This window comes from Caloenas nicobarica, chromosome 1 (genome assembly GCF_036013445.1).
Source record: "Caloenas nicobarica isolate bCalNic1 chromosome 1, bCalNic1.hap1, whole genome shotgun sequence".
Lineage (NCBI taxonomy): Eukaryota > Metazoa > Chordata > Aves > Columbiformes > Columbidae > Caloenas > Caloenas nicobarica.
The window spans coordinates 50,087,820-50,112,474 of NC_088245.1; the positions used below are offsets into that span (position 1 = coordinate 50,087,820).

The following is a 24,655-nucleotide window of genomic DNA, read 5'->3' on the forward strand; positions in this document are numbered from 1 at the left end:
CAATTTAAAATAAATCAGATGCTGCAAAGAAAGAACAAATGAATTGAAATATTTTTCAGTATTTATAGCATCTTGAATCACCTCCCCCAAATGCCAGGTAAATAGAAATTGATATAGAGAATTTTAGTGGCATTTTGCAACTGCTGCTTTGGGCATATGTAGGTATAAAAAATAAAGAAAATTGATCCGTGGAAAGGAATTTACCAGGATAATTTCTAGAAAACTTGTTTTTTAAAGCTGGAGGAGAGAGCTAGATGTCATTGAATTGAAAGATTGTGGCTAAGCCCACGTTGTAAATAAAAAAAATGTTTGGAATTCACTAGTGACTGACTGTGCGTAAGTAATGTCCTCGCTCATTTCCAGAACCATAACATTTTGAAATTGCTGTTTTAATTTTTAATTTAAACTAAATTTTAATTAACAAATAAAACATTCTGTTGTGTCAAACAAAATACTACCTAAAAACTGCACAGTAAAAAAAATAATCCCTGTGTTGGTTGCTATAGCAGCAGAATTAAAAGCAGCCATAACAAGATGATCTTTAACCCGAACAAGTAGAAATGCTTTGCTGAACAAAGTGTAGATTCTGTTTCACCAAAGGAATTATGTATGTTTTTATCGTCTTTTGACTAAATGGGTGAGAAATACCGATTGAATATTTCACTGATACAAAGGAAAATTGATTTGCTGTATCACTAAGCACCATAATATTGGTAAACCTTTTGAAAAAAGTACTTCAAGAGATTGTGGACTGTGACAGCATCTCCCTCTTCATCTCCCCACTCAGCACATTTCCCAGATGATCAACTATGCCTCATAGTAGTGTTGAGTCCCATCTGTGGCAGATTGCATTATATCATTCAGTGAGAACCCTTCTTCTGCTCCTTGTCTTTGTTTTAGCCCATCCCATGCTCACCTACATCTGCAAGGCCACCCTCAGCCTAGGTGTATGGAAGCTCTCCTTTGCCCCAGGACATTGCTATGATATGACATATTGCTTATCATTAGTAAGAGGCACAGCTTCAAAGTTAAAGTTGTGCTCAAGCGTTTTTCTGACCTGGTACAGAACTAAGCACAAGGCTGGCAAGTATTTCTTTAGGTTCAGATGCTTGCTGAAGTTGGAAGTTGAAGGAAAAAGGCTTAGAGACTACTGGGTCCCCTACTGTGTGGAGTGGTTGGGGTTGCGTATAAATTGTCACATAAACACATCAAGATGTCATTAAAATATGAAAATGCCTTGGAGTTTCTGCAGTAATTAATAAACCCAGATCACTTCTCCTCACCACATTACTGACTTTCATTCTACTGGGAAGGAGTAGCATTGAACATGATCAGATCAGATCTGGGAATGTTACAGAGGTGTGGAAAGATACTTCCCTTGTGACGAATAACAGTAGTAGTTCCACAGGAAACTGAATATGTAAGCTGTTGCACCTGGTAGGTTACTGAAAACTTGTGTTGAATATTTTATAGATTTTTTTGAATACAGTGATGGAAATTAAGTCTTACTTTGTATAGTCAGTGATAACATTTTTATTATCTGTTTATTGTAGGTCGGAAATCTCCCAAATGATTATTTGATAACCCTTAAATATGTCCCGAAGATGGATAGTCTGGTATGTAAAACCATTTCAAGTTAATCCACTAAAATGGCCCACTGGAACCAGTGATGGCTGCAACATTTTGTACCTAGTCCTGTATCTTAGTAAGTTACAGTTAAATAATGGTTCTTTCGCTTTTCATATGCTTTGCAATTATTCATTTAAAAGAAAAGTGGAGAGATTCCTGCAGTCGCTTAAAACCTTTTTAATTACAGAAATCTTAGAAAAATGTTTCTTCATATTAAATTTTTTAACATTTTCTCTGGAAAAAGTCAAACTATTATTTCATCATGTCGATTGAAAATTGTTGCTTTCTTAAAGAAGTACTTTCTAATTGAACTTTGGAATATAGTGTAGAATGTCCTCCTCATTTCAGCCATTGGAAATGCCATTAAAGCACAACAAATACTGAGTAGACAATAAAGAGAACCCTAAGTTCGGCAAATGGTAGTGTCAGTAACTAAACAAACCAGTAGAAAAGGAGGACACTATTTCATTCAAACATGCTTGATACATAGTGGTATTTTCAAAGAAGCATCATCTGCCCTCTTTAAAATTTTATAATATTTTGTATTAAAAACTTTTTCGTGTTATCTTATTGCTTATTCTACTAAATATTTTGTATGTTTTTCTTTAATTTTTAAAAAATATTTTTAGAATGATGCATTGAAAATGCTCTCTTGGTTGTTGCATACACTGCAAGAAAAACGAGAGAGGGAAACAAGCTGAAAGAAATTATGCTGAATGCTGTACTGTACTATATTGTTTAAGGAAAGAAAAATGTAAGAAAAGGACTAGTTCATCAGTTAAACTGAACAACATTGTGCCTTCCTTAAGAATGAAACATTGTACAAACACATCAGTAGTTGGGAATAATATGGTAGATAGTTTTGTACGAAGTTTTCATTATGAAAATCCAATTTGTGTGTGATACACATACGAAAATGCATCCTGTCCTACAACATTGTAGCAATTCTAGCAATATTCCCTATTGATATTGGAGAACGATGCCAGAAGCAACATTCTCTGAGTCCCAAATAACAAGGAGATGACTGGAGGAAAAGGAGGTTGTGGGATAATGAAGGACCCTGAGTTGTGAATTTATGAGGTATTATGGCAGATCTGGCGGTGTTCTTATGAGTTTTGTTGGAAGGTCAAGGCTTTTACTAAAACTTAGAGTACTTTAGAAAACCCAGTTTAAACTTAATTCTTTAGACAGAAAAACTCTGCAGAACAAATGCTATGGAAGTCAGGTACTAGATCCTCTAGAATGTAATTCAAACTGATGGAAAAAATTCCATTTCCGAAAATAGCCAATATCCAGACAAAAGGGAAGTAAGACTGGCTGTCACCATCCCCTGGTTGCCGTGCTTTTTGAAATTCAACGATTTTGGTGCCTGATGTGATGAGATTCACATCTGGGGAGGGCAGCCATAGCTGAGCACAGCAGCTGATGGGCAAAAGCTGGATCAGGGCTGTTCCCTCTGCTGTGCTCCCAGGGAGGCTGGCACTGTGCATGAAGGCAGCCAGGGACCCTGCTTGAGCAATGAGTCCTGGTCGTTCTCCCTGCTTAACTCTTACCTCGCTCCGTGGTTCGGTTTTGGCTGCCAGTACACAGTTGCTTTTCTATAGTTAAATGTCATGTCATCTTGCTGCATCGTGTCTAGAAACTTAGATCCAGTTTACATTTATGATGTGCAGCCAAGAAATAAATAGAAGGAGGGAAGTTTAGAGCCAGGATTTCCATATTCCTTTTGCTCACACACCACTCTCATTCGTGGTGATGGAAGGTGCAGCTTTTGGCCACATGCCTTCACAGGAGGAAGTATTCAGTAGTATTCACATCCCACTTTGCCAAATTCCTCTCTGGGGATTTCAGGTTGTGTTACGCATACCACAGCAAAGGCTGGCTGAATATGTAGGTTTTGCTCTGGGTTCTGCAAGGTCCCTGCAAGCTGGGAAACCCACAGCTTTGCCTAAGGCGAATGCTCTTTGTTCAGCTTGAAAAGGAGTGAAACAGTGCTCTGCAATTTTTTTCAATACGTCTAAATCTTCAGTGTGTGCATAAAGTGGGAAATGTACTCCAGGTAGCAAGTCTCAAATGTCAATGACTGAAGGTAGAAAGGCAGGGTGAAAGCAAAGCAGATGGGAAGCCAGTGTAGTGCATGTAACAGGAACAGACTGACCCGATCCATTAAACAGAAGGGCTGTTGCATTATGCACTAGCTCAAGGCATCTGAGTGGCTTTAAAAGTAGTCTTGCATCGAGTGAACTGTGTAGTCTAACCTAAGGTTAAAAGGCAAAGATGACAGCAGCAGGGGCTGAACTCAGAAGAGGAGATAAAAGTGAAACTTTTACATGGATGCAGAAAGAAAAAGCTAAATGAGGGCTACCTGGAAGTTTAAAGGAAGTCAGGTTTGCAATTGCCCCAAAATTTAAATCTTGGCCAAACTTTACCAAAAAAAAAAAAAAGCAGTATTAAACCTCCATTTCTCCTTGCAAACAACATCACATTTCTCAATTTCAACAGTTTCATCCTTGTGTTTGGTAGGTTTTGAGAAAGCAAGCAACTGCACATCTTCATATTACTGAAAAGAACACTTTAAGCTCTCATGAAATACAGCTTTGCAGGTCAGAACGGTTCAGTCAGAGGAGACTCCCACACACACGCTAAATCGCAGGAGCAACAAAATAGATTCCCTGCTGGAATCACCAAATGCTCACTAGGAGAATCTGCAAGCTTTTGCTAGTCCCTGTCAGAGGAGAATGTACACCCACCAGACAAAAGGCTTTCCAGGTTTGCAGCTCAGGGAAGCACAAAAGTTCTGTGCCCTTCCATACGCTAAAACAGAGGAAAATGCGTGGTCTGTCTCATGAGGGCTGTAGGACATGGCACAACTCATACTGCTTGAACACAGTATGTTTCAACAGGCTTTCTCTGATTTATTTCCTTCTGCTTCTCCCCTCCGGTTGTTGTGCTTGAGGGAAAAAAGGGAAGCAGGATCAAGCCAAATGCCATCCATTTCATATTTTGTTTTATTCTTTTTCAAGTCATTGCTGAGATGATTACAGAAGGTGACAATACTGACTTGCCACTTGTTATCAGTGTGTGAGAGAGTCATATACAAAAGTGAAAAGTCAGGTGGAGCTGAACAATGTATTTACATTTGGTTCTCTAAGCCTGGGAGCCTAATAGTCTTGTTAGTCTTCAAAAGTGTGAAGTGTGTCAAAAACATTTACACATCAAGGCAGAACAACACCTGTGTCACTGAGAAAGTAATTTGTCGCTAAGTGATGATATTGATAGTAATAGATAAACTTATTAGAATAAGGAATGTGTATGCAGGTTTATTGCAGAAATTGAGTAAAATGAGATTAAGTCTAGAAGCAAAACATTTACTGTGGAATGGATGGATTCAGTGGATGCTGCCCATCCATTGGGAAACAACTAGAAACTGTTTTAGTGATATTGAGAGTACTTAGGGGTTGCTGGGCCAAGAACTTAATTGTTTAAGCAGTAATTATTAAAAAAAAAAAAAAAAAGGTTAATGAAAGCGTGGAATAGGGTTTGTAGTAGTATGTCCCAAGGCTCGAATTCTCAACAGACTGATGTTTAGCATTCATTAAGAATTTAATGAAGGGATGGCATTTAACAGCCAACCATAAATATGTCAGTATCAGTGAGAACAGAAATTTTACCAAAAGGACTGAAGAGAAAGTTGGCCACACTAAAGAAGACAAATTTTAATTTAAACTTTCAAGATTATTTAAATTGGAAAGAACAGTCTAATCTACTTTTGCACATTGAATTGCTTAACCAGTTTTTGCAAAAGTCTCATATTTAATCTACCTCTCTCTTTCTCTTTTTATCTCCTGATAGCCTAATCACTGTTGGTTGCATTTGATGGTTCCTGAATTTTCAAGGAGTCTACATAATCTTCTCCAGAAGTTTTCAGATATTTCAGATATGACTGATGTTTTAAGCAACTATTCAATCATCAATAATCTTACAAGGATAATTAATGATCTTATGGCATGTCTAGCTTTTGATAAAAATAAGGTAATCTAGTACAAAGTTTCCACTTTTATGCTCTATATTTTTATTTGAACTTTCTGTTGCACAATGCTCAGTAATAGTTTAAAAATGTCCAAAGCTTCATTAAATTTGTACCTATTTCTATTCCTGTACATCCAAAATCCTACTTTGTTTAGAAATGCAATGAATACACTGTGCTAATGTTGGCTAATCATTATCTCCTGTTGCAAAGGAAAATTACTTACAAGGAATTACAGTACATACCATGACCTGTATACAGTTGTTTAAGTAGTCAAAAATGTAACCGTCATTTTAAAAACAATTTATTCATTCTGGTCTGTTTGAAACTGGCAGAAATCTTCTTTTTGCATCCAGCTTAAATTATTCATTTTGCTAGTGATCTTAATGTAAATTTAAACATGATGTGGTTGAAGCTATTAATATACTCTTAGTATGTATCACAGTGTGTGAAGCTCTGAAAGCTTCACCATGGTAAAATGAACTTTTTTATACAAAGAGACAGCAAAGACTAGAGGATATCAGCCCATTTCCATGTGTTTCTGGATGCCAATAGCAGCTGGAAGGATTCCAGGAGTCTCACTCAAGAGATGTCTGATTCTCCTGTGTGAAAATGATGGGTAAAAACAAAACAAAACAAAACACTTTGTAATCCCTTGCCCGGCTCTAATCACCTATCAATAATTAAAAATAAGCCATGTAGGTGAAGGTTTTGTCCCACTGAACAAAATGGGTAAAAACCATCATGTTCTTTAGGGCACGGTTTTCGTCTTCTATATGCATTCATTTTTGTTAAGTAAGTCCTTAGGTGTTGTAATTGCACTTTTTTAACATCCAAAATTAATCAACTGGACTAAAACAGTCAATCTCATTTAGAGTGGCATAACCTTGTAATCTTGTCATATATTGGCATTATATTGCTTAGAGTATTTAGACATTCCTTACTCTTCAATTTCAAACAGAATTCTGTCCAATCTTCAGTGTATTTTTTTTTCTGGTCCTGATGATTCGAAGCACTCAGCTGGGATGTGGTTGGGAATAGGAATTTTATTCTGTAGAATGAAAAGTAAATATCCTGTAATTCAGAGAAACAACTAGCTGTTGATTCCCTCAGAGAAGAATGGTCTTAGGTCTAGTACTTTGAGCATTAAACATAAAATAATTATGGAGCCAGAACTAGGAAGTTTTCTTTAGTACATATTTAACTTGTGTTCTTACCACTGTCCTTCCTGGGAGTACAGAGTAACCCCTGGCCATATTCAACCTGCTGGCATAAAAAACAGTTGTTATAAAAGCCAGAGTCAGGTATAAAGAAAAAAAGAAGAAAACCATCAATGATCATAACATGGACCTCAATCTTGTTGTTTAGTCTGGCATAACATGCTTGTCTGTTAGACCTCAGAGTGATTTGGCTTCCTTGTTTATAGTCCTGCTCGTATTTTTAGGTACATTATCAGGAATCTCAGCCTGCTTCTGTGTAGTAGTATATCCCAGCTATTGTATTCTGTTCCCTGTACTCTTATGACAATAGCTTTGATTGTGTTGTGTTCCTGTGTTCAGATTAAAAGGATCATGTGGAACATTGCAAAGTAATGTGAAATCAAGGTAATTTTTTTAAGGAGGGAAATAAAAAAAAAGTCTCTTCATTTTCAGTGTAGGATGGGAGACTGCCTTTCATTCCTTCAGAATTTTGTAACACTGGATTAATAAATTATTTCTATTTGCAAATCTAATTTGAAGTCCTTAGATTGTATGTTTTATGAAGATTGCATACAGCAAGTTTGGTCTTCTGCAGCTTAAAAATTTAAACTATTTTGTGTGAACTTTGGGTATTTTTATCATCTGTTGAGGTGCTGAAATGAGCAGCTCTCTTAGCCTTCTTTCAAGCTGAATTTTATATTTTACCCCAGGATTTTGTAAAAGAAAATGGTCACCTTTATGAAGAAGGTCGTTTCATTCCTGAGGATTTTTTTAGGCACTTTAATAGTACCATTGAGGTCTACAGGGAGTTTGCAGACACACTGGATAAGAATGACTGCATTCTGCCTTCAACAGTAGAAACACCAGAGAATGGTAAGATGGCTCTGATTTTGGGGAACAGAATTTAAGTAGATATAAATGGGTGATATGTCTTTGATTTCAGAGATGCTAAGGATCTGATGCTGTACCTCCATGTCTCCTTTTTACTGCCAGTTAAAATTACTACTAATGCCAAAGCTTGTATTTCTGTTCTAAGTCAAGTTCTATCTGGCAGTAAAACTAGTGCCATCGTTCCTAGTGACATCATTTATTAATATAATCCAAATAACCTCACCATACTCTGCCCTGTTTCTTTTCATCCCAAATATATCCTGGATCATCTTTTTAGATTGTTCTTCTTATCTTCTATTAATGCTCTATTTAATTTTTATAAGGCAGTAAAGGAGCCTTAGATTGCACTACTGAAAGGATAGGAAGCTAGGAAAAGTTGTAAATTGCAGCAGCCTCAAGTCACCTCTGTAGTCATCCCTCCTCTCCTGAAAAGAACCATGTTTACCTCATATAGAAAATTTAACAAGCTCAAGTCAGGCTCCTGCAGTTCATTCTCATCCCTCCAGTAATTGGTGGTTTTGTATTCTCTTTTAGTCTCTCTAGTGACAGCTATTAGATTTTTTAATTAGGGCAACATATCCAGTTGCGCAGTTACACCAGTAGTAACTAGAATTAGATCAGTGCCATAACCTAAGAACTTGTTTAAAGCAATTGCTTTTCCAGAATAGCTACTCAGTAGCAGCTCAGTGTGTAGACACATCTGCCTCATAGTAAGACTGTCTTTTTTGGTTTAATCCACTCTATAAACAACCCTGTAGCCAGATTTTTAAAACAGCCCTATAGCCACATTAGAGTAACCCTATAGCCCGTCATCTTATATAGAGAGAACTGTATTTTAAGTTACATAATGCTGACACACTCGTTTTCTATTTAGATTCCAGAGTCGCTGTCACAAAAACATTTTTGTTTCCTCCTGTTGCTGCCAGCTCCCTTAGGAATGACAGCATTGGCAGTAACACTAGCAGTAACAGTAAGTACAAGTGATTGAATTAATATATGTGTCTCCATTATGCTCTGGTAGCTGGTTGTTGTGAGAGCTCAGAGGAAAAGAGTGTCATTAATTGTGCAAATTAATGGGAAGTTACTCGTGCCTGATGGTGTACCATGTGTTTCTCAGCTGTCGTACTGAAATGCAATGAGCTTATCTAATCAAAATTTAGAGATGCGATCGAGTTACAATGATGTGACAGCTCTCTAGATCTCAGAGAGGGCAGGTCTCTTTGTTTTGGCTGTCATGATGTCTCACTAGTCATATGGCCTCAGCAAACTTTGCTGTTGCAGACACCTCATTGTCATTCTCAGAAAAGGAATTTGCTCCAAATGAACAGAATAGCTGTCCTGAATCAGGCCCAGAGTACTGACATGGACAAAGAGGTTGCCTGTACATTGCATTTTGAGAGTACTGTCAGTGCCAAGCTTGACACCAAACCTGAAGGCACTCCTCGTGATTGCTTGCTGTAGTCACAGTAGGGCCAACTCCATAGTCAGTGTGCTTTTGGGTGAGGTCAAGGACAAAGTCACCACGCTTTCGGCAGGCTCTAAGCTTCTCTCTGACCATCTCCATGTTCCTCATCTGTCGTGGTCAGTGTATTACATGACTGGTCGCTGACAGATAAGAGAGCCTGGAGTTGTTGCTGTAAGAATTTCAGCATTACCCATCATGAGGTCAGAAAGGGTATAGGAATCAGAGGTGAAAAGAAAGAATGAAGTTTCAGGGGCTTGTAGTGACATCATGTATAACAAGGTGAACATTCTCTGGAGCTTTCCATGTGAATAGAAAGAAGGGGATTTTCCTTAGAGGTTCCTGGTTAAAGCTTAACCACGTTGTTGTTTCCTTTGTTCCTGTTTCCTGGATGCATCAGGATGACAATGTGTATCTCTCTTACAATTTTCCCCTTTCACTTCACAAGCATCAATGTTATCTAAATGTGTGATGATGAAACGTGTGGCTGGTACTCCTTGTACTCAAGAAAACATGGGCAAGGATGCATCCTGATGTAGTCTGGCGGGAACAACAGCAGCTCCTGATGTTGGGACAGATACTACTAAGACTGGGTTTCTTCTCATGCTACTTCTCTTGGGAATATGTAATCTAGTTATTCTGCGGGTTTTTATCACTGTGCATGCTGCCTCTTATTTGGCTCACAGCTGCTGTCAGGTTTCAAGCCCTTCCTGATCGCTTTCTAATTAGGAGAAGGTCTTAAGTCATCATTCCCCAGAACCCTATGAGTAGAAGGCTGGAACAGAAACCACCTTCAACTCTTAACTGCAGCCTGCCTCTCTGAAAAACAAGGGTCACTGCCATAAATTCCTCACCAAGAGGTCACAGAGCCTGGCTGCAAATAACCTGATGAGCCCAGAGCCAATTATGAGGAACCAGGAGGGGGCTAAAAAGCATATACCTGTCTCTTTCAGGTCTGAACATGTGATAATTTTTGCTGTTGCTGCTAGAGGAAGAATATTCGGCTACAGCCTGAAGCAATGGGAATGCATGAAGGAGCCAAAAGACAGGCAGATAGATTGCAGGAGCAGTTCAGATGAAAGGAGTTTGACCCAGAGCAGTAACAGGAGGGATGCTGGGCAGCTCAGTGGAGTGTGGCACTCATGTCTGTACTGTGGAGGGGAGTACAGAAGCAGGTTTATTAATCTTATTTTATAACTGGAACTGATAATCCAGCAGGAAAAAACCCTAATTAAAATAATGCAGTAAGTCAAATAAATTGCTTGGCTGGCCATATGCTGTACAGGTGTGTTTTAACTGATTATCATTCTCTTAAGCAATTTATTGGAAAATTGGATATCAGCTAACAGCCTTATGTAGAAATGACATGAGGAGTGCATGTCTGGGGCTTGGGACAGTTTGAACTCCTAATCAGATTAAATTACTTTGGATTCTGACTGGTTACAGTAGAGTTATTCGTTTGGACTTTTTTTGCAGGGAGGGACCTGTGGCATCTTTGTTGCCATCTCTGTCTTAGTTGCTGGAAATGGTCTTCAGTGCGAATTTTAGTTTTGTCTTGGCTGTTTATTGCTGAATAAATTTTCTTTTTTTTAGTTAATATTTAGCTTCTTGAAAGGAACGACAATTAATAACTCTTATTACTACTTCTGTGAAAACTCCCTAGCACAGAAGACCCTGTCTGGTGGTTTCAGTATTGTTCTCAGAACAGTACCATTAGATTCAAATTTCAAAAAGGAAAACATTTGGAGAAGAGGGCAAAAAGATGGTGGAAAAAGCATCTCCAGACATGACTACTGCAATATTTTATTTAAATGACCCTCTTTAATTTTAAACAGTTTTAAATTGACCTGTTTAAAATTAATGGTTTCTAGACCATTTAGGAGCATTCACTGTTTGCAAAAGAACACCTCAGATTAATAATAAATTTTTAATCCATTAATAAAGTCTGTGTAGTCAGATTATTTGAACTGCTCTTAACTCTGAATTCAATTTAGACAAACCTTAAGTGCATCATCCAATAAAATCATTTGTGAAATAATTATCATAGAAACTGTATATAATATAAATTAGCTGAATTAAGTTTTCTTTGTGTTATTGCTTTCTGTTGAAAGAGTTCCATTTCATGACTTCATTGTTATGACACAACAATAAAATTAAACTACTATAATAGAGTAGAACCTTGATTAAGTCTACACCACAAGTCTCGCCCCAACTAAGAGTACAATGAAACAGTTATCCCTGTCTAATTTTTTCTGAATGGCAATAGTACTGTTTTCATCCTTGCAATATTGAATGTAGATCTGTGGCATGATCCCACTCCATCTTTTCTCCCATAAAATTCTCAAACACCACCACCCCCTCAATTTATTTAGGTTGGTTTGTTTTCTTCTCTTTGTGTTACATGACCGTAGTCCAACTTAAATTCAAATTAACTGTTTAAGACCCAGTCTCATTGACATTTCTTTGAATCATTAAACCATGCATAGTCTGGAGAATTCAGATTAGATGGTTCCTATGAAAAGAACAGGTGTCAGGGTAAGTAGTCTTGAATCCTGATCTGTTCTTTTCAGTGCCCAAACCAAACAATAAAATCTAGTCCTTTTTTTTTTTTCTTTCTTTCTTTTTTTTTTTTTTTCCACAACTCACTCAATTTACTGCCATGGTATTATTTATATTTTCTTGAAAAAATCAGTGTTGCTTTCTTCCATTTTTGCCTATAATTTCCTCACAATAATTTAGTTTGATTTTCCAGTACTGAACAGCTCAAAGAGCACGTAAACACAGAGATCTCTGTAACTGTTTTCAGGCAGAAGGTCTACTTTTATGATTAAGCAAAGAATATCATAGCTTAATTCAGTAATTGCACAACAATTTGAAAACGTGAACCCATGGCTTAATGCAATTGGTGTTACCTTCTGTGCCTTTGTTCCAACTTTATAGTTAATGGAAAACCCTAATGAACAGGTGAGAGCTGCTCTGCATTTTTTAGATAAGATCTTGTGGTAATTGTGTTGGAGCTGAGCTGAGGTAAACTGAAAATTCCTTTGAGATATAGATGGCAAAAAAATTGAGCCAGCGCTTCGAATCATAATTGGTTGCTAAAATTACACACATGGCTCAAGGTGGAGAGCAGCTCAATAACTTCATTGTGTAGCTGAGTGACTTTTAATGTAAATATATTTTGTTCACAGTTTAATATCCCAACATTCATGAAGACAATACGTAAATGTACATCAGATAAGCTCACTTCCAAAGGGTTTCTTCCAGAAAGTGCAGAGTGAGAGCTCTGAGAGGTGCTAGCCTGCTTCCACACCCCTTTTGCACCTTGCAGGATAGAGTCTATTTTAAGTCAATAACACACTAACTGCAAAGCCAGCAGTTCCTCTGGCATTTCCCAGGGAGTTCACAAAGTTACTGATACACCTGGTTCCTCCTACTCCTTCTCCTGCTCTGCCTTTATAACTGCTGGGAGTGGGAGTCTTTCTGTGTGGAGCTCTAAAGTTTCTAAGAGAGGAGAAGGTCTCTATGGCAGGAATAAAAACCTATTGGCAGCCAGCTTGCTTTCCTTATCTCCCTTTTCTTCATCAGGACACAGGTCCTTGGGAGTTTCTTCAGGCTGAAAATTCTCCAACCTGTTCTGTTTTAGATGTTACTATAAATAAAAGGCACATGAAGAAACCTGCCATGACTCATTTCATTCTCTCCAGATCTTTCCAGACACTTTTTTTTCTGAACTTGAAAGTGGAATTAGATAATCCATATTTGTTTGCTTTTTAAGGTAGCTATGGGTTACTTAACCTTCAAATTAATTCAGTCAGTATCAAGTTATGAAGAATATCTGTTGCCATTTTTAAAAGGTAGGCTGGGGAGGATGTGACAAGTTGACTGTATTTAGGCTCTGTCCCTAGGTTGCAGGTCCCACATGGAAAGCTAATTATGCATTCCTTTTGGTATTCTATTGATGGTGAAGAAAGCATCTGCATTGGTGATATCTTTTCAGAAATCAGATTTTTCTACTTTTAGATATCTCCTTGCAAAGGGAGCTTTTCTCTTACCTGAGACTCTCTAAAGTTTGTGAAAAATAATGGTAAAAATGAAAGTGCTAAACTATCACTGATTGCCCTGCATACAGAATATTTCTCTAGAAATTCATGTAAAAATCAGCATGCTTGCCATGACATGCTGCCCAGCATTGCAGAGTAGGCAGAGGATTTTTGAGGTCATACACTCTACCGTATTAAATAAATTATGCTCTATATGACTTGAAGAGTTTTTCCTTTGATTTCTGTTTCACTTTTCTATTTTTTCTGAAGTTTGCAGGGCAGAATCCGGAAAATATGACCATCCCCATAGGATTCACATAATTCAATTGTATAACTCAGTGGTCTCTCACTGAAAAGAATGGCTAATGGTATTAGGCAAATCAGTGTTGCATTTTTCTTGACTAGAGCACAAGAGCAATGTAGAAATTTCTTCTGCAAATATGCTGAAACTACAATTCAGATAAAGTAATGACAGGATTTTTTTTTTTTTTTTGAGATGTTCAGTCTGGCTCTACCCGACCTGAGTTTGTCCAGATTTCTTGAAGGTCAGTTATGCAAGCAAACCTCCTGCCTAATCTGGGACAGACAGTTTGAGAAAAGATACACCCCTCCAGTTAATTTATGTTCTTGGTTTTAATGTCTGAGCAGACAGAGGCAGACTAATCAGTAGCCTCTCTTTTTCAGCTGATGTTCACCTCTGTAGAATATTGTCTGCTATTTTTTCCTTCTCCTCTGTAGACAGATTTTTTTCATGGTAAGCTAGCATTGGTTCTGCTTGACCAATGTTTTCTTTTAGTGTGCCAGGTCTGCTGGATGTAAGTAAAATTCAAGCCCCTAGATTGAGAACCTAGAGTTTGTAAACAATGTATGAGAGACAGAGATATATGTAGTATATGAGCATGTAAGATACAGACTTTTTGTTTTCTTACTCTTTAGTTCTACCATGCCTCCAGAAAACACAGCTGAATTTCAGAGATGAAAAGAACATTTGTGTGAAAGCTTACAAAATGACAACCAGAAAATCTCAGAGAGTTGAAAATGAGTTACTAGTTAATTAAGAGAATGCTCCTTTCTAAACTAGAGTGTTTTCTTAGAGACTGTTTAATAATATACTAAATGCACGTTGCTTGACTCAGTGTATCATGCCATACGTGCTTAGACATTTGCTGTTTGCATGAGTCACACAAATTTCCAGTGCTGTCAGTCCATTTTCATTTCTGTATCTAATCACCGATACTATTCTGGTTCTTACAGTTTGGTTCTTTTCCTGTAATCTGACAAGACACCCACCATTCGAGCTGCAGACACCAAATCTTGAAATGAACTAAGACTGGGTGGATGGTGTCTGAACTGGCAGTCTCCTGTGGCTGGCTTTGCATTTCAGAAGGCAGATCCTGGGGAGACTCTGTAGGACTTTTCACATCCTGCTCTTGATTAAGTAACTGAAGGGCCACATTCAGTCTCAGCATGCATACAGCTCCCTGTGAGGGGAATGGAATTGCTGGTGTGCATAAAAGACTAGGGTTTGGGTTCTCCCATATAAAATATAAAAAACTGTCAAGAAATGGTTACAACAAAACAACACACAGCTAGACTTCAAGGTACAAGGGTTGGATCTTACTGAAGGCAATGGGATCTTTCCAGGAAGACATTAGGAGTGAAGTCAGGCTTATTTTGTTAAATTAACCTTCCTCAAGAGGTCTCATGTTGATTGTTCATTGGTGGCAAGGCAAAGTGTCTACCTGCAGTCAGTGGGATCTGTCTTAGCGAACTTAAGCAAATGCACAAAGTGACAGGTATATCCTCTTCCAAATAAGTAGTTTGTGTTACAAAATAAGACCTTTAAAAATTTATAAACCCAAAACTTTAAAGTATGGGAAAGAGAAAATGCTCTACAAATGACATAAAATGTACTAGTGTTGGAACTACTCAACACAACCATTTCAGAAATGGGAGGAGCATCCTTGTGGTCAAAAATTTCCTGTGAGATTTTGTATGAAATGAACCTCACGTACTCAGCACTTTGAAGTATCTGTTCTGCTATTTAAGATGCCGTTATGTAGGTGGTGCGTAAAAGTGGTCTTGCTAATACTGTTGCCCTGAAGATAGTTTTCTGCTATAAATTTATCTTCCCTAACAAGAACATCTGTAATTGCAGAAGAGGCAGTTGGCTTCATTAGCAGCTCCAGCCTGCAAGGGATCAGCATAGCACTGACATCATTGCTGTCTCTTCTTATTGGCTTTATTTTGGGAGTCATATACTGGAAGGTAAGAAATATTACATTTGATTGTTTACATAGGGATACTACATTTCTTAGCTATGGGGAGGTGGGAAGAACAGTACCATTCTGCATTTGAAAGCAAGAGATGTTTCTTTTTATCTTCACTGAGCTGTGTGACACACAAATGTAAATTTTTGTCTAATTCTTGAATTCCACCACCAAAGTGCAAATCTTATCAGCGTGATAGCTAATTGGCAATTAAAAACATGGGATTCCCATGATTTCCCAGTTCTTCTATTATATCTTGAGAAGAGGATTCTTTTACTTTTGCCTCTTGTTCCCCTGCCTACAATATGAAGGCTTTTTTTAGTAAAGTTCTACCAAGAGAAGATGTATGTTAGAGGACTAGATTTGGCCTACATTTTGCAAGATGACTTTGAAAATTTGAAGCAAACTGAAACATACAACTGGTTAAAGAAAGCTGTAGAATATATAATGCATTTTCTTCCTAGAAAATACATCCCAAATCCAGACCAGAAAGTGATGAAACTACACAACATCATGACTGTCAAGAGGAAAATGAGATAAGGTATATTGTTTTACTTTATATGCATATATACAAATGTAAGTTTATCTTTGAAAACTACTTCCTGAAGGTTTCTTTCTAGCTCTAGGACAAACACAAAAGAAGCCAAACACAAGGTCTTGCTTTAGAGGCAAAATGTGTACTTAAGGTGGATCCTTTAAAGGAGCTCCTAGTTTAAATACAGAAATTGATATGGAGGAGATCTCTGTATACAAAATTTTATTAACAGGACATTAGTTTATCTGTCCTTGCTCACACTGTGAGAAAGAATTGCTGAGACCTATAGGGGAAGTAACAAAAAAAGTGAATTTTGTTGTTTGCTGTGTCGTGTAAAGCTGTTTATTATATAAGTAAATGAAAAACAATGTCTTCTTGGTAGTGCTTCTAAATCATTTCAAATATTTTTTAAATTAACATTTTTTATGTTCTTTCACTTTTTTACATTCTCCAGGGTAGGTGTATATAAACATCTGTGTTTTCTGGGGTTTTTTAATGTCCTTAGGAAGTTAATGAGAACTCATTCAAATCCTAGCAACTTCATAATGTCATCCTCAAATGAGTCACATCTTTGTTCATACTTAAACACTGCTTTATCTGATTTTTAAGCAGAAAAAAAAAATTTGTCTAATTCAGTCAATCGAGTTTACCTTAGAAATTACAACTGGCATTCAAAGTTGCTTGGACATGACTTGGGCAAAGAAGTCTGTGCAATTCAGAAAAGGACTTAGGGATAATTTAAGTTCATGCTAAAGGATTTTGAGATTATTATTTAATCTTGTATTTCAGGCTGTTTATTCAAATTTTAACTATGAGGGATTAAGGGAAAGATCTGATGGAGGTGGTAGAAGGACACATCTCATACTGTGTGAATGCCTGGTGCTGCCACTGCTGAAGGCAGGAATAGGCAAGGTTCTGATCTAGCAGTTTTGGTCACAGGTGCCAAAATTTTCAGTGTTTAAACTTTCTAGAATAATACATTCTTAAAACAAATTTTGTTCATGTACAGTACATAGAGTAGAAGACTGTGTATTCACCAAGTATGTTAGTTGCTAGAAATAACTCATCCTGTACTTCGTCCTCACAGATATTAAAACTTCTGAAATGGAACATACATCTTCATTGTAAATATAAAACATTGTTTTATAGGCGGAAAAGTGGAAAGAGGAAATAGAACAGTTAGTTACATGCAGGACGTGGCCTTACCAGGAAATTTAAACAGGTTACATTCTCCATCGAATGTCTTCTTAAATATATGGTGTGTGTTTTTTTCTCCCTCCTCCTTGAGAAATTTGGAATATTCATCTATAACAAAGAAGACCTATTAGGAAACATAAGCTGTAAGACTTGGGGGTTGTTTTTTTTGTAACAAACTTATAAAACCTTCCATTCTATTTCCTTGAAACGCATTGCAGTAACAAAGTATGGGTTTTGGTTTTTTTTTTCAGCATGTTGCAGCAAAAAGAAAAAGAACATCTACAAGTGTAGCTGTTGCTTTTTCTCCCTCAACACTGTTACTGTTTCGTGTACTGGTAAGTTGTTACAGTTGAGAGTCTTACTATAGACTTAATAACTTTTGTCTGCTGAAAGATAAAGTGATTTGGAGTCCATTTTGGGGGAAGAAAACAAAACCAAATCAAATCAAAACCAAGAAACAAACAAACAAACAAACAAAAACTCCAACAAAACAAAAAAAAAACACAACCAAAAAACCCCACAACAACAAAAAAACCTACAAACACTTGTTCTCTGTAGGCTTCATTTGCACCTAAGATCTGTCTTTAGCTGCTAATGTAATTAATCCTGTATCATTAATTTAGGGATTTGACTTTTAACCCAAATGTTACAAAATGAAATATGGTGGAATTCCAAAATCAAGGACAGCTACCGCTTCTCCTTTTTGGCCTGAGAGCTGACATGGAGAAGTCTTCAGCTGTTGTCCTACAGCTGTTTCAAAGCAGCATGACCTGAAAAACACAATCCTTAAACTAGCAGGTGAATGTAGGAGAACAGGCCAAGTAGAGCTGAACTTCTATTAATTGTTGTTTACTCAGCATAGTTTGCAGTCTCTGTAGCCTTATCAAATCCATGATTCTTGCTTCAGTAGGTAAGAGTGAGCAGCAAATGTGAGTGAGTTTTCTTGGTCTCAGCTGTCCTCCACAGGACAGCGCAGGTGTCTGGCAAGGGGCTTCTTACTGCAGTTGTGCTGCGCTTAACCCACAGCATTTCTCACATGGGTCCAGAAAATTCAGGCAGTGATGAATTATTCGCTTATATCAGGAGTGAAAAGAACGGGCAATCCAGGTTTTGCAGTTCATCCTATAGCGGTCACTCAGGTGTGTATTCCAGAGTGTTTGTTGTGATCCGGTTAGCTACAACTGGAGAGATTTCCAGTCTCCTTAACTTTACTCACCGAGAAGGGAAATTGTCACTGCATTGGACAGGTCATTTGATTTTCTCAAAGGTGTAAACTCGGTTTGGTGTTGGCTCATCCAGATGATTTCAAAGGGAAGTTTTCTGCCTGAGATTGCAGATACCAACACGCACAAACATAACGGTTCTGTAAAACCATGAGAGTTGTTTTATCACCATAGACGGCATCAAGGAGCTTTTGCAGGCAACTGTGTCAATCATTTTTCTTTCAGAATAAGGGAATGTTTATGCAAGTGTCGTTGAATTTATCTGTTTCCAAAATTATAAGAAAAAATGTCTATGTTGTATCTCTGTGAAAAGCTTAACCGTTTAGTAATACAGAGAGCAAAACTAACCAGTAATATTATTATTTCTATTTTTCTCTTCAGGCAGGTAACAGTTCCATGTTCGCTTCATAAATGAAGCAGCTTAAAGCACATTCGTATTCCTTCTGGAGTGACAGACTGAGTCTGCATCTGTTGTTGCTGCCCATGACTCCATAGACATGATATAGAAATGAGGAGAATTTGTGTTTGTTACTGTGAAACCAACACTGAATTGAACAACGACGAGAAGAGTATGCACTTAGCAGGACTGTATCTTATGTGAATATCTACTTTGTATGGCATTTGGGGATTTTTAATTGCATTAATACTCGCAGCTGACTCTGGCAAACAAAGCAATTGTCCTGAACAAAACGCATCTTTCAAATGCCTCCAAATGTGTGTAATCATCGAAAGTCATAAATACCTTTGCATCCTTAATTTAAGTTCTGTGTCCTCTGCCTTACCTTGATGTCTTCACATGGAGTTCTCTGAACTGACAGAAAACACAGAAATGGATACAGATAACATACTCTTCATTATTGTATATAAAACTTGAAAGCAAAGTCATGCCATGGACCCATGTTCTAGCCTTTTACTTACAAGGAGCTGCATTTATACCTGGTGAGGGTCATGTGTACAGCAACATGTGATCTCTGTCGGGTGCTAGGTGGCTGGTGGCCCACCCCAGAAAGACTCAAGAGTTCATCAGCATTGGTGGTCTCTGTTCAGGAGAAGCAAATACTGGATGAAGACAAAGGAAACAGGAGGTGGATGTACCTCATGGAGCTTAGAAGCATTGAGAGTAACTGCTGGGTATGCGAACACTGGTGAAATTTCCAGCCATGCCAAGGGAAAGTAAAGAGTCTGAATTGCGTTCAAACATTAAAGATGAATCTATGAAATGCATTTTAAATGCTGAAGAGGCATGCCATTGATACCTTGTCTTTAAATGTATAGCACAGAAAGTCTGAAAGATCCTGAGAGTGTATTTAGCTTTTACTTACATCAGCTGTAATTAATGTTTGCATTGTGTTTTTAATGATTAGTAAGCGTTAATATCCTGGCATTCTCCACTCTTACAGTTAATTCTTTCAAACCAAAAGAGAAAGCTTTATTTCCCACTTGTCTTCTGCATCTATTGCTGTTACAGCATCCAATGAATCTGTACAGGACTGGTGTACAGACATGTATTTTCAAGTAAATCTTAAAAATACTGTGGTAAAAGTTAAAAGTGTAGTTGTGCATCTTTTCTTCCTGGATTTTTCCAGACAATGGGTGTGAATTATTTATCTTTATTAGAGGTTTGTACTTCAGAAAGTAAAGGTGGCTCCCTTTAGATGACAGACTGTCATCTGTGATCAAACTGACCAGGTCAGCAAGAGTTTTCATTTAAGTGACTTGAAAACTTAAAAAAAACCAAAAAAAAACCACACCAAAAAAAAACAACAAAAAAGCAAACAAAAAACTACCCCCCCACATTATCCTTTTAATGTTTTGCATAAATTTTGAGTTGTCTTTAAAGTATATTGTTACTTAATTTTTAAGAATTATTGTGCAAATTTTAATATTTTAGTCATTTGCTGAATTTTCTGAGAACCATGCATAAAAAGAACATGACATATATATAATATATACGTGTGTGTGTGCATGTGTGTGTGTATTATTGGTTAAACTGATCCATCTTTCATACTTACCAAAAAGAAAAAATCTCAAAACCTTACTCTGTTTCATGCCATAGCTTATGTGTGCATGTAGCCACTCTGTGTGGAATTTTGACCCTACTGAGATCAATGTCAAAACTTCTCATTAATTCACTGATACAAGGATTTGATCATGTGGACCTATTTTTTATTTATACTAAGGCTTTTTTGTACTTTCTGCATGTCAGAAAATGATCCTCAAGTCCTTGTCAGCTGATATAAATTAGCATAGTTCTATTAATGTTAACAGAGCTTTGGGGTTTGCATCATCTGAGGAACCTCTCTTAGAGTAAATCAAAAGAAGCTTAATGTGAGAATTAGGCTTTCATTTTTATTCAGAAGATGCCAGAGCACTCACCACTTAGTAAGAAATAATAAAGTTTGCTCGTCACTTCTAAAAAGCGAGTGCATTGCAAATTTTAGCTCTGCAAAAATCAAACAACAGAATTCTACATCTGCAGCTTAGTCTCATTTGACATTGTGTAGTTCTTTACGTACAAGGCCCTCAGACTTTGTGTTTCAGACTTAATTAAGAGTTACCCTGAAAGAAATGTCAGCATGACCTAATTGGTGGGAAACTTTCACCTTATTGGTAATGCAGAGAATAACTGCATATTGCTTTTGGCAGAGAGGAAAAGTATCCACAGTAAATGGAAGCAATTATCCTTATGCATTTTACAAAAACCTTAAATACTTCATGTTGCTATACAATATGTTCTCAAAGCAAACTTATGCATTTGAGGTTTTACAGTATTTTTCTTAAATTCAGTTTAAAAAATCATGTATTTATTTATGCTCTTTGTTCATAGTTTTCCTAAATGCATTTTTTCCAGAAAATCAAATACACAATTATGTTGCACATTGGTGTGCCCCAAGTTATACTTTGATATTTAAAATGCACAATGCCCTAGGCTTCTTAACCTACTGTTCAATACTAAAGAAAATATCGGTTGTAAATTGAAACATACATTGAACCCAGATAGACTGCTGCAAAATGTTCACCTTCCAAGAGTAACATCTTAAAATAGTAGCTAAGTCACTTCCAAATAATGTCAGATACTTTAATCTCTTCCATGAAACAAGGCAAATTTAAGGCTACATAACAACAGAAAGAAAATTTGTGTATAAACCTTCCAACTGCACATCACAAACATTGTTCTTTGAGTGTGTACCAAAGTAGTATGACACATGGAGTAGCAGAACTGTTGTCGAAGCTCATGGTTTTCCTGTTCTCTGTACCCCCTTTTGGGAGATCTGAATGAAACATTGGGTGTTCTCAGTCATTTTGCAAAACAGGACACTTCTAGACATTCATGGATACAGTGGATGGCATGTCACTTGAAAATGTGATCATGGAATTATTTGAAAAATTCTGTGCCCAGTTTGTCTACCCACTGAGGAGGCACTTACTTCAGATGTATTGAAATTTTGGAAGACTACTGACTTGTGAGACAACTTTGAAATCAATGGAAATAGAATAAGTTACTGTTCAGTGCAAGCAGTGGTGGCAGGAATAGTCTCTTAATTGCTTCTTTATCCAGTTGTAAGCTGTTTACCTTCTGAAGAGTAATCAGTTTTTCAGTCTTCTTTTTGGGTAGACAACAACCCATGCACTAACACAGTTAGAAAATGAACGGTCTTTCTCTTAAAATGAAACAGGGCCAAAGCAAGTGTTTTATTGTTTTGTATGAAAGTCAGCCGAATTTGGTTTTCAAATATCTGTGGTTTTGTGAGAAACTAAGATTTTTAGGTTTCCTTTGAAGTAGTTGAACTTTGCATGCAATTAATAGTGGCCTTGTGAGAATAAAAAACAGGTAGTAATATACTGAGTAACTCAATGTGCTACTTTAGATGTGTGTTTACTTGAATAAATTGATGGTACTTATTTCATCACAAGGTCATTTTATAAGTAAGGTTATAAAATGTGCTATACTATGGAGTATGTGTACAACCGGCACATTTTTTTCGATTCTAGTTTTCACCAGCTGTTTTCTCTGTTGCTCTCTCTTTGTAATATGCTGAAACTATTCAGTACACACAATACGACTTTTAAATTGAAAAGCTAACCATATATATAAAATACAGATATTTTGAGTTAGATTTACATTTAAGAATTATCCAACATTCTTTAGTTCAGGAATCTGATTCAACTGTCTATTAAATGCAGATCTACAGTAATGGTGGCATGTTGCTATTACATTATCAAATTGATGGAACGCGAAAACTTCAGACTCTTTAGTGATAGAGACACAGACGTTTGCTGGTTGTATCATGGGCAAATTCATTTATTTCAATGTAAATGTCAGCACAGTCTTGCATAGTTACATTCTGACTGAAGGGAATCAACAAAGTTTATAAAATGTGATGTGTATGTATATATGTGTCCTCTTAAAGATAGATGTTTTCCCTGATCCTTTTTTATACCAGTTCAAATTTGGAATTTGCATTATATACATATACTTTATTGTTCTAAATAAAGATATTATGCACTGCCAAATAATTAATGTATTGCCTTGTGTCAGTCTGGTTTAAGACCTTTTTTTAAGTCCTGTCATCTCCTGGAAGAATTTTCTGCCAGAATGTATGCTACTTAGCTGCAGACTTCTTCATTACACGTTTCATTTTTTAATCATGCATTTTGAACTCTTGTGCCACCGAGGTGTATGTCCTCATTATCAGCTTTCAGTTCTGATCCATAGTGTATCTATGGTTATGAAAATTATTCCAAATTCAAAATTAAAAGTTTCTTGTAGCTCCTTAATGAGCTTAAGTTTGTGCCCTGCTTTAGGCAGTTTTTCACATCTTGCTATTAGCCGCATATTGGGATTTTAATTTAATGTAGCACTACAATGTCTGAATGTTGTTAATGCATTTCTTTTGCAGTAAGTGGCATTTACCAACTCAGAAAAATGATTAAAAATAACAGGGTTTTTCAGCTGAAAACAGAGCATATCCTGTAAGGATGGCATCCTTCCTTTCAGGTTTCAACAGTCCATTGTGGATTTTCAGTAAGAAGCCCAGGAGAGGTGATGAGGTTTTGAGGAAAAACTGAGCTGGTCAGGGAGCTCTGGCACCTCTCCACTCCTGAGAGCAAATGAAAAGACACCAGCCTAAGAGGAAGAGATGAACCTGCTGAGGCTTTCAGCCTGCCTCGGAGAGTAGTAAGGAGCCTTGGAAGAAAGAGAACCAAAGGTGCAGTAGGCAGATACAGAGAGCTTACAAATAGGAGTGAGGTGCAGGCAGGACTGATGAGAAGGAGTGTAGGGAGAGGCTAATGGGCTGGGAAACAGGGGAACAGAATTTGGGTATGGCAGAATTTGAGGCACAGACAAGAATGAGACCTGTGGCTGTTGGTCTGGACACAGCAAGAAATGCAGAGCTGATGGGCTTGAAGAAGGCCATGGAGCAGCAGGATCTTACGCTGATGGTGTAGCAGAAATAATGTCCTGAGGAGTAGCACTGGTGGCTCAGGTGAGTTGGACGTACAATGGACACCTGGTTCAGCTAGGGCTAGGTGAGCACCACGTAGCTGCAGAGGTTGGAGGAGAGCATATTTGTGTGGAAAGCAGCATTAATATAACAAAAAGGAGGCAGACTTGACCTGGCAGTTCAGGAAGGCAGAATTAACAGCAGGGCACCTGGAAACGAGATGTGAAAACTCTGCTAAAAAAAAGTGCCTCTCACTGAACTCGAGAGCTGGTGATTGTAACACAGATGGAGTAAAGGGTAAGAGTGAAAATCTGGGAAAACAGATGTAACTCTCCAGCCAAAGAGGGACCACCATAACATTTTGGTACTCTGACTTTAAATTTTTGGTGCCTTATATAATGCTGACTAACTACTCCCCACCACCACCGCCACCACCACTTAATCTGAACCCTGGGGACTTAAATGTGCTAATGAAACAAGATAAATGTTTACCTTCAGTTTTCCAGTTTCAGCATCTCCAAAATAATGCACATAAATATCTCATTCAGCATACAAAAACAAAGACAATCTTTGTTCAAGGCATGAAGAGCATGAATGTTGGCATTTTCCTACTTCTGTCAAGTAGAAAAACAATGCTTATTGTAATAAACTATTGTTTCTTGATAGCAATACCTTTGAGCAGCTTAACGCTTCCATGAAATGGCAGTATTTTAGATCAGCTGGATATATGTC

At 37.3% G+C, this 24,655-nt stretch overlaps 1 protein-coding gene across 2 annotated transcripts in view; it reads left to right on the plus strand.

Moving 5' to 3' along the window:
- The window catches only part of KITLG (KIT ligand), a 55,915-nt gene extending 32,989 nt beyond the window's left edge, over window positions 1-22,926 (plus strand). The window contains exons 3-10 of one of the 2 annotated variants that reach the window (XM_065656189.1): window positions 1,554-1,616; window positions 5,482-5,661; window positions 7,566-7,728; window positions 8,621-8,716; window positions 15,410-15,519; window positions 15,986-16,062; window positions 17,505-17,588; window positions 18,858-22,926. In XM_065656189.1, the coding sequence (XP_065512261.1) occupies window positions 1,554-1,616; window positions 5,482-5,661; window positions 7,566-7,728; window positions 8,621-8,716; window positions 15,410-15,519; window positions 15,986-16,062; window positions 17,505-17,544 (729 nt within the window). In that variant the 3' untranslated portion in view covers window positions 17,545-17,588; window positions 18,858-22,926. The remainder of the gene's footprint in view (window positions 1-1,553; window positions 1,617-5,481; window positions 5,662-7,565; window positions 7,729-8,620; window positions 8,717-15,409; window positions 15,520-15,985; window positions 16,063-17,504; window positions 17,589-18,857) is intronic. The other variant, XM_065656198.1, reaches the window with a different exon arrangement.
- Window positions 22,927-24,655: the final 1,729 nt, after the last annotated feature.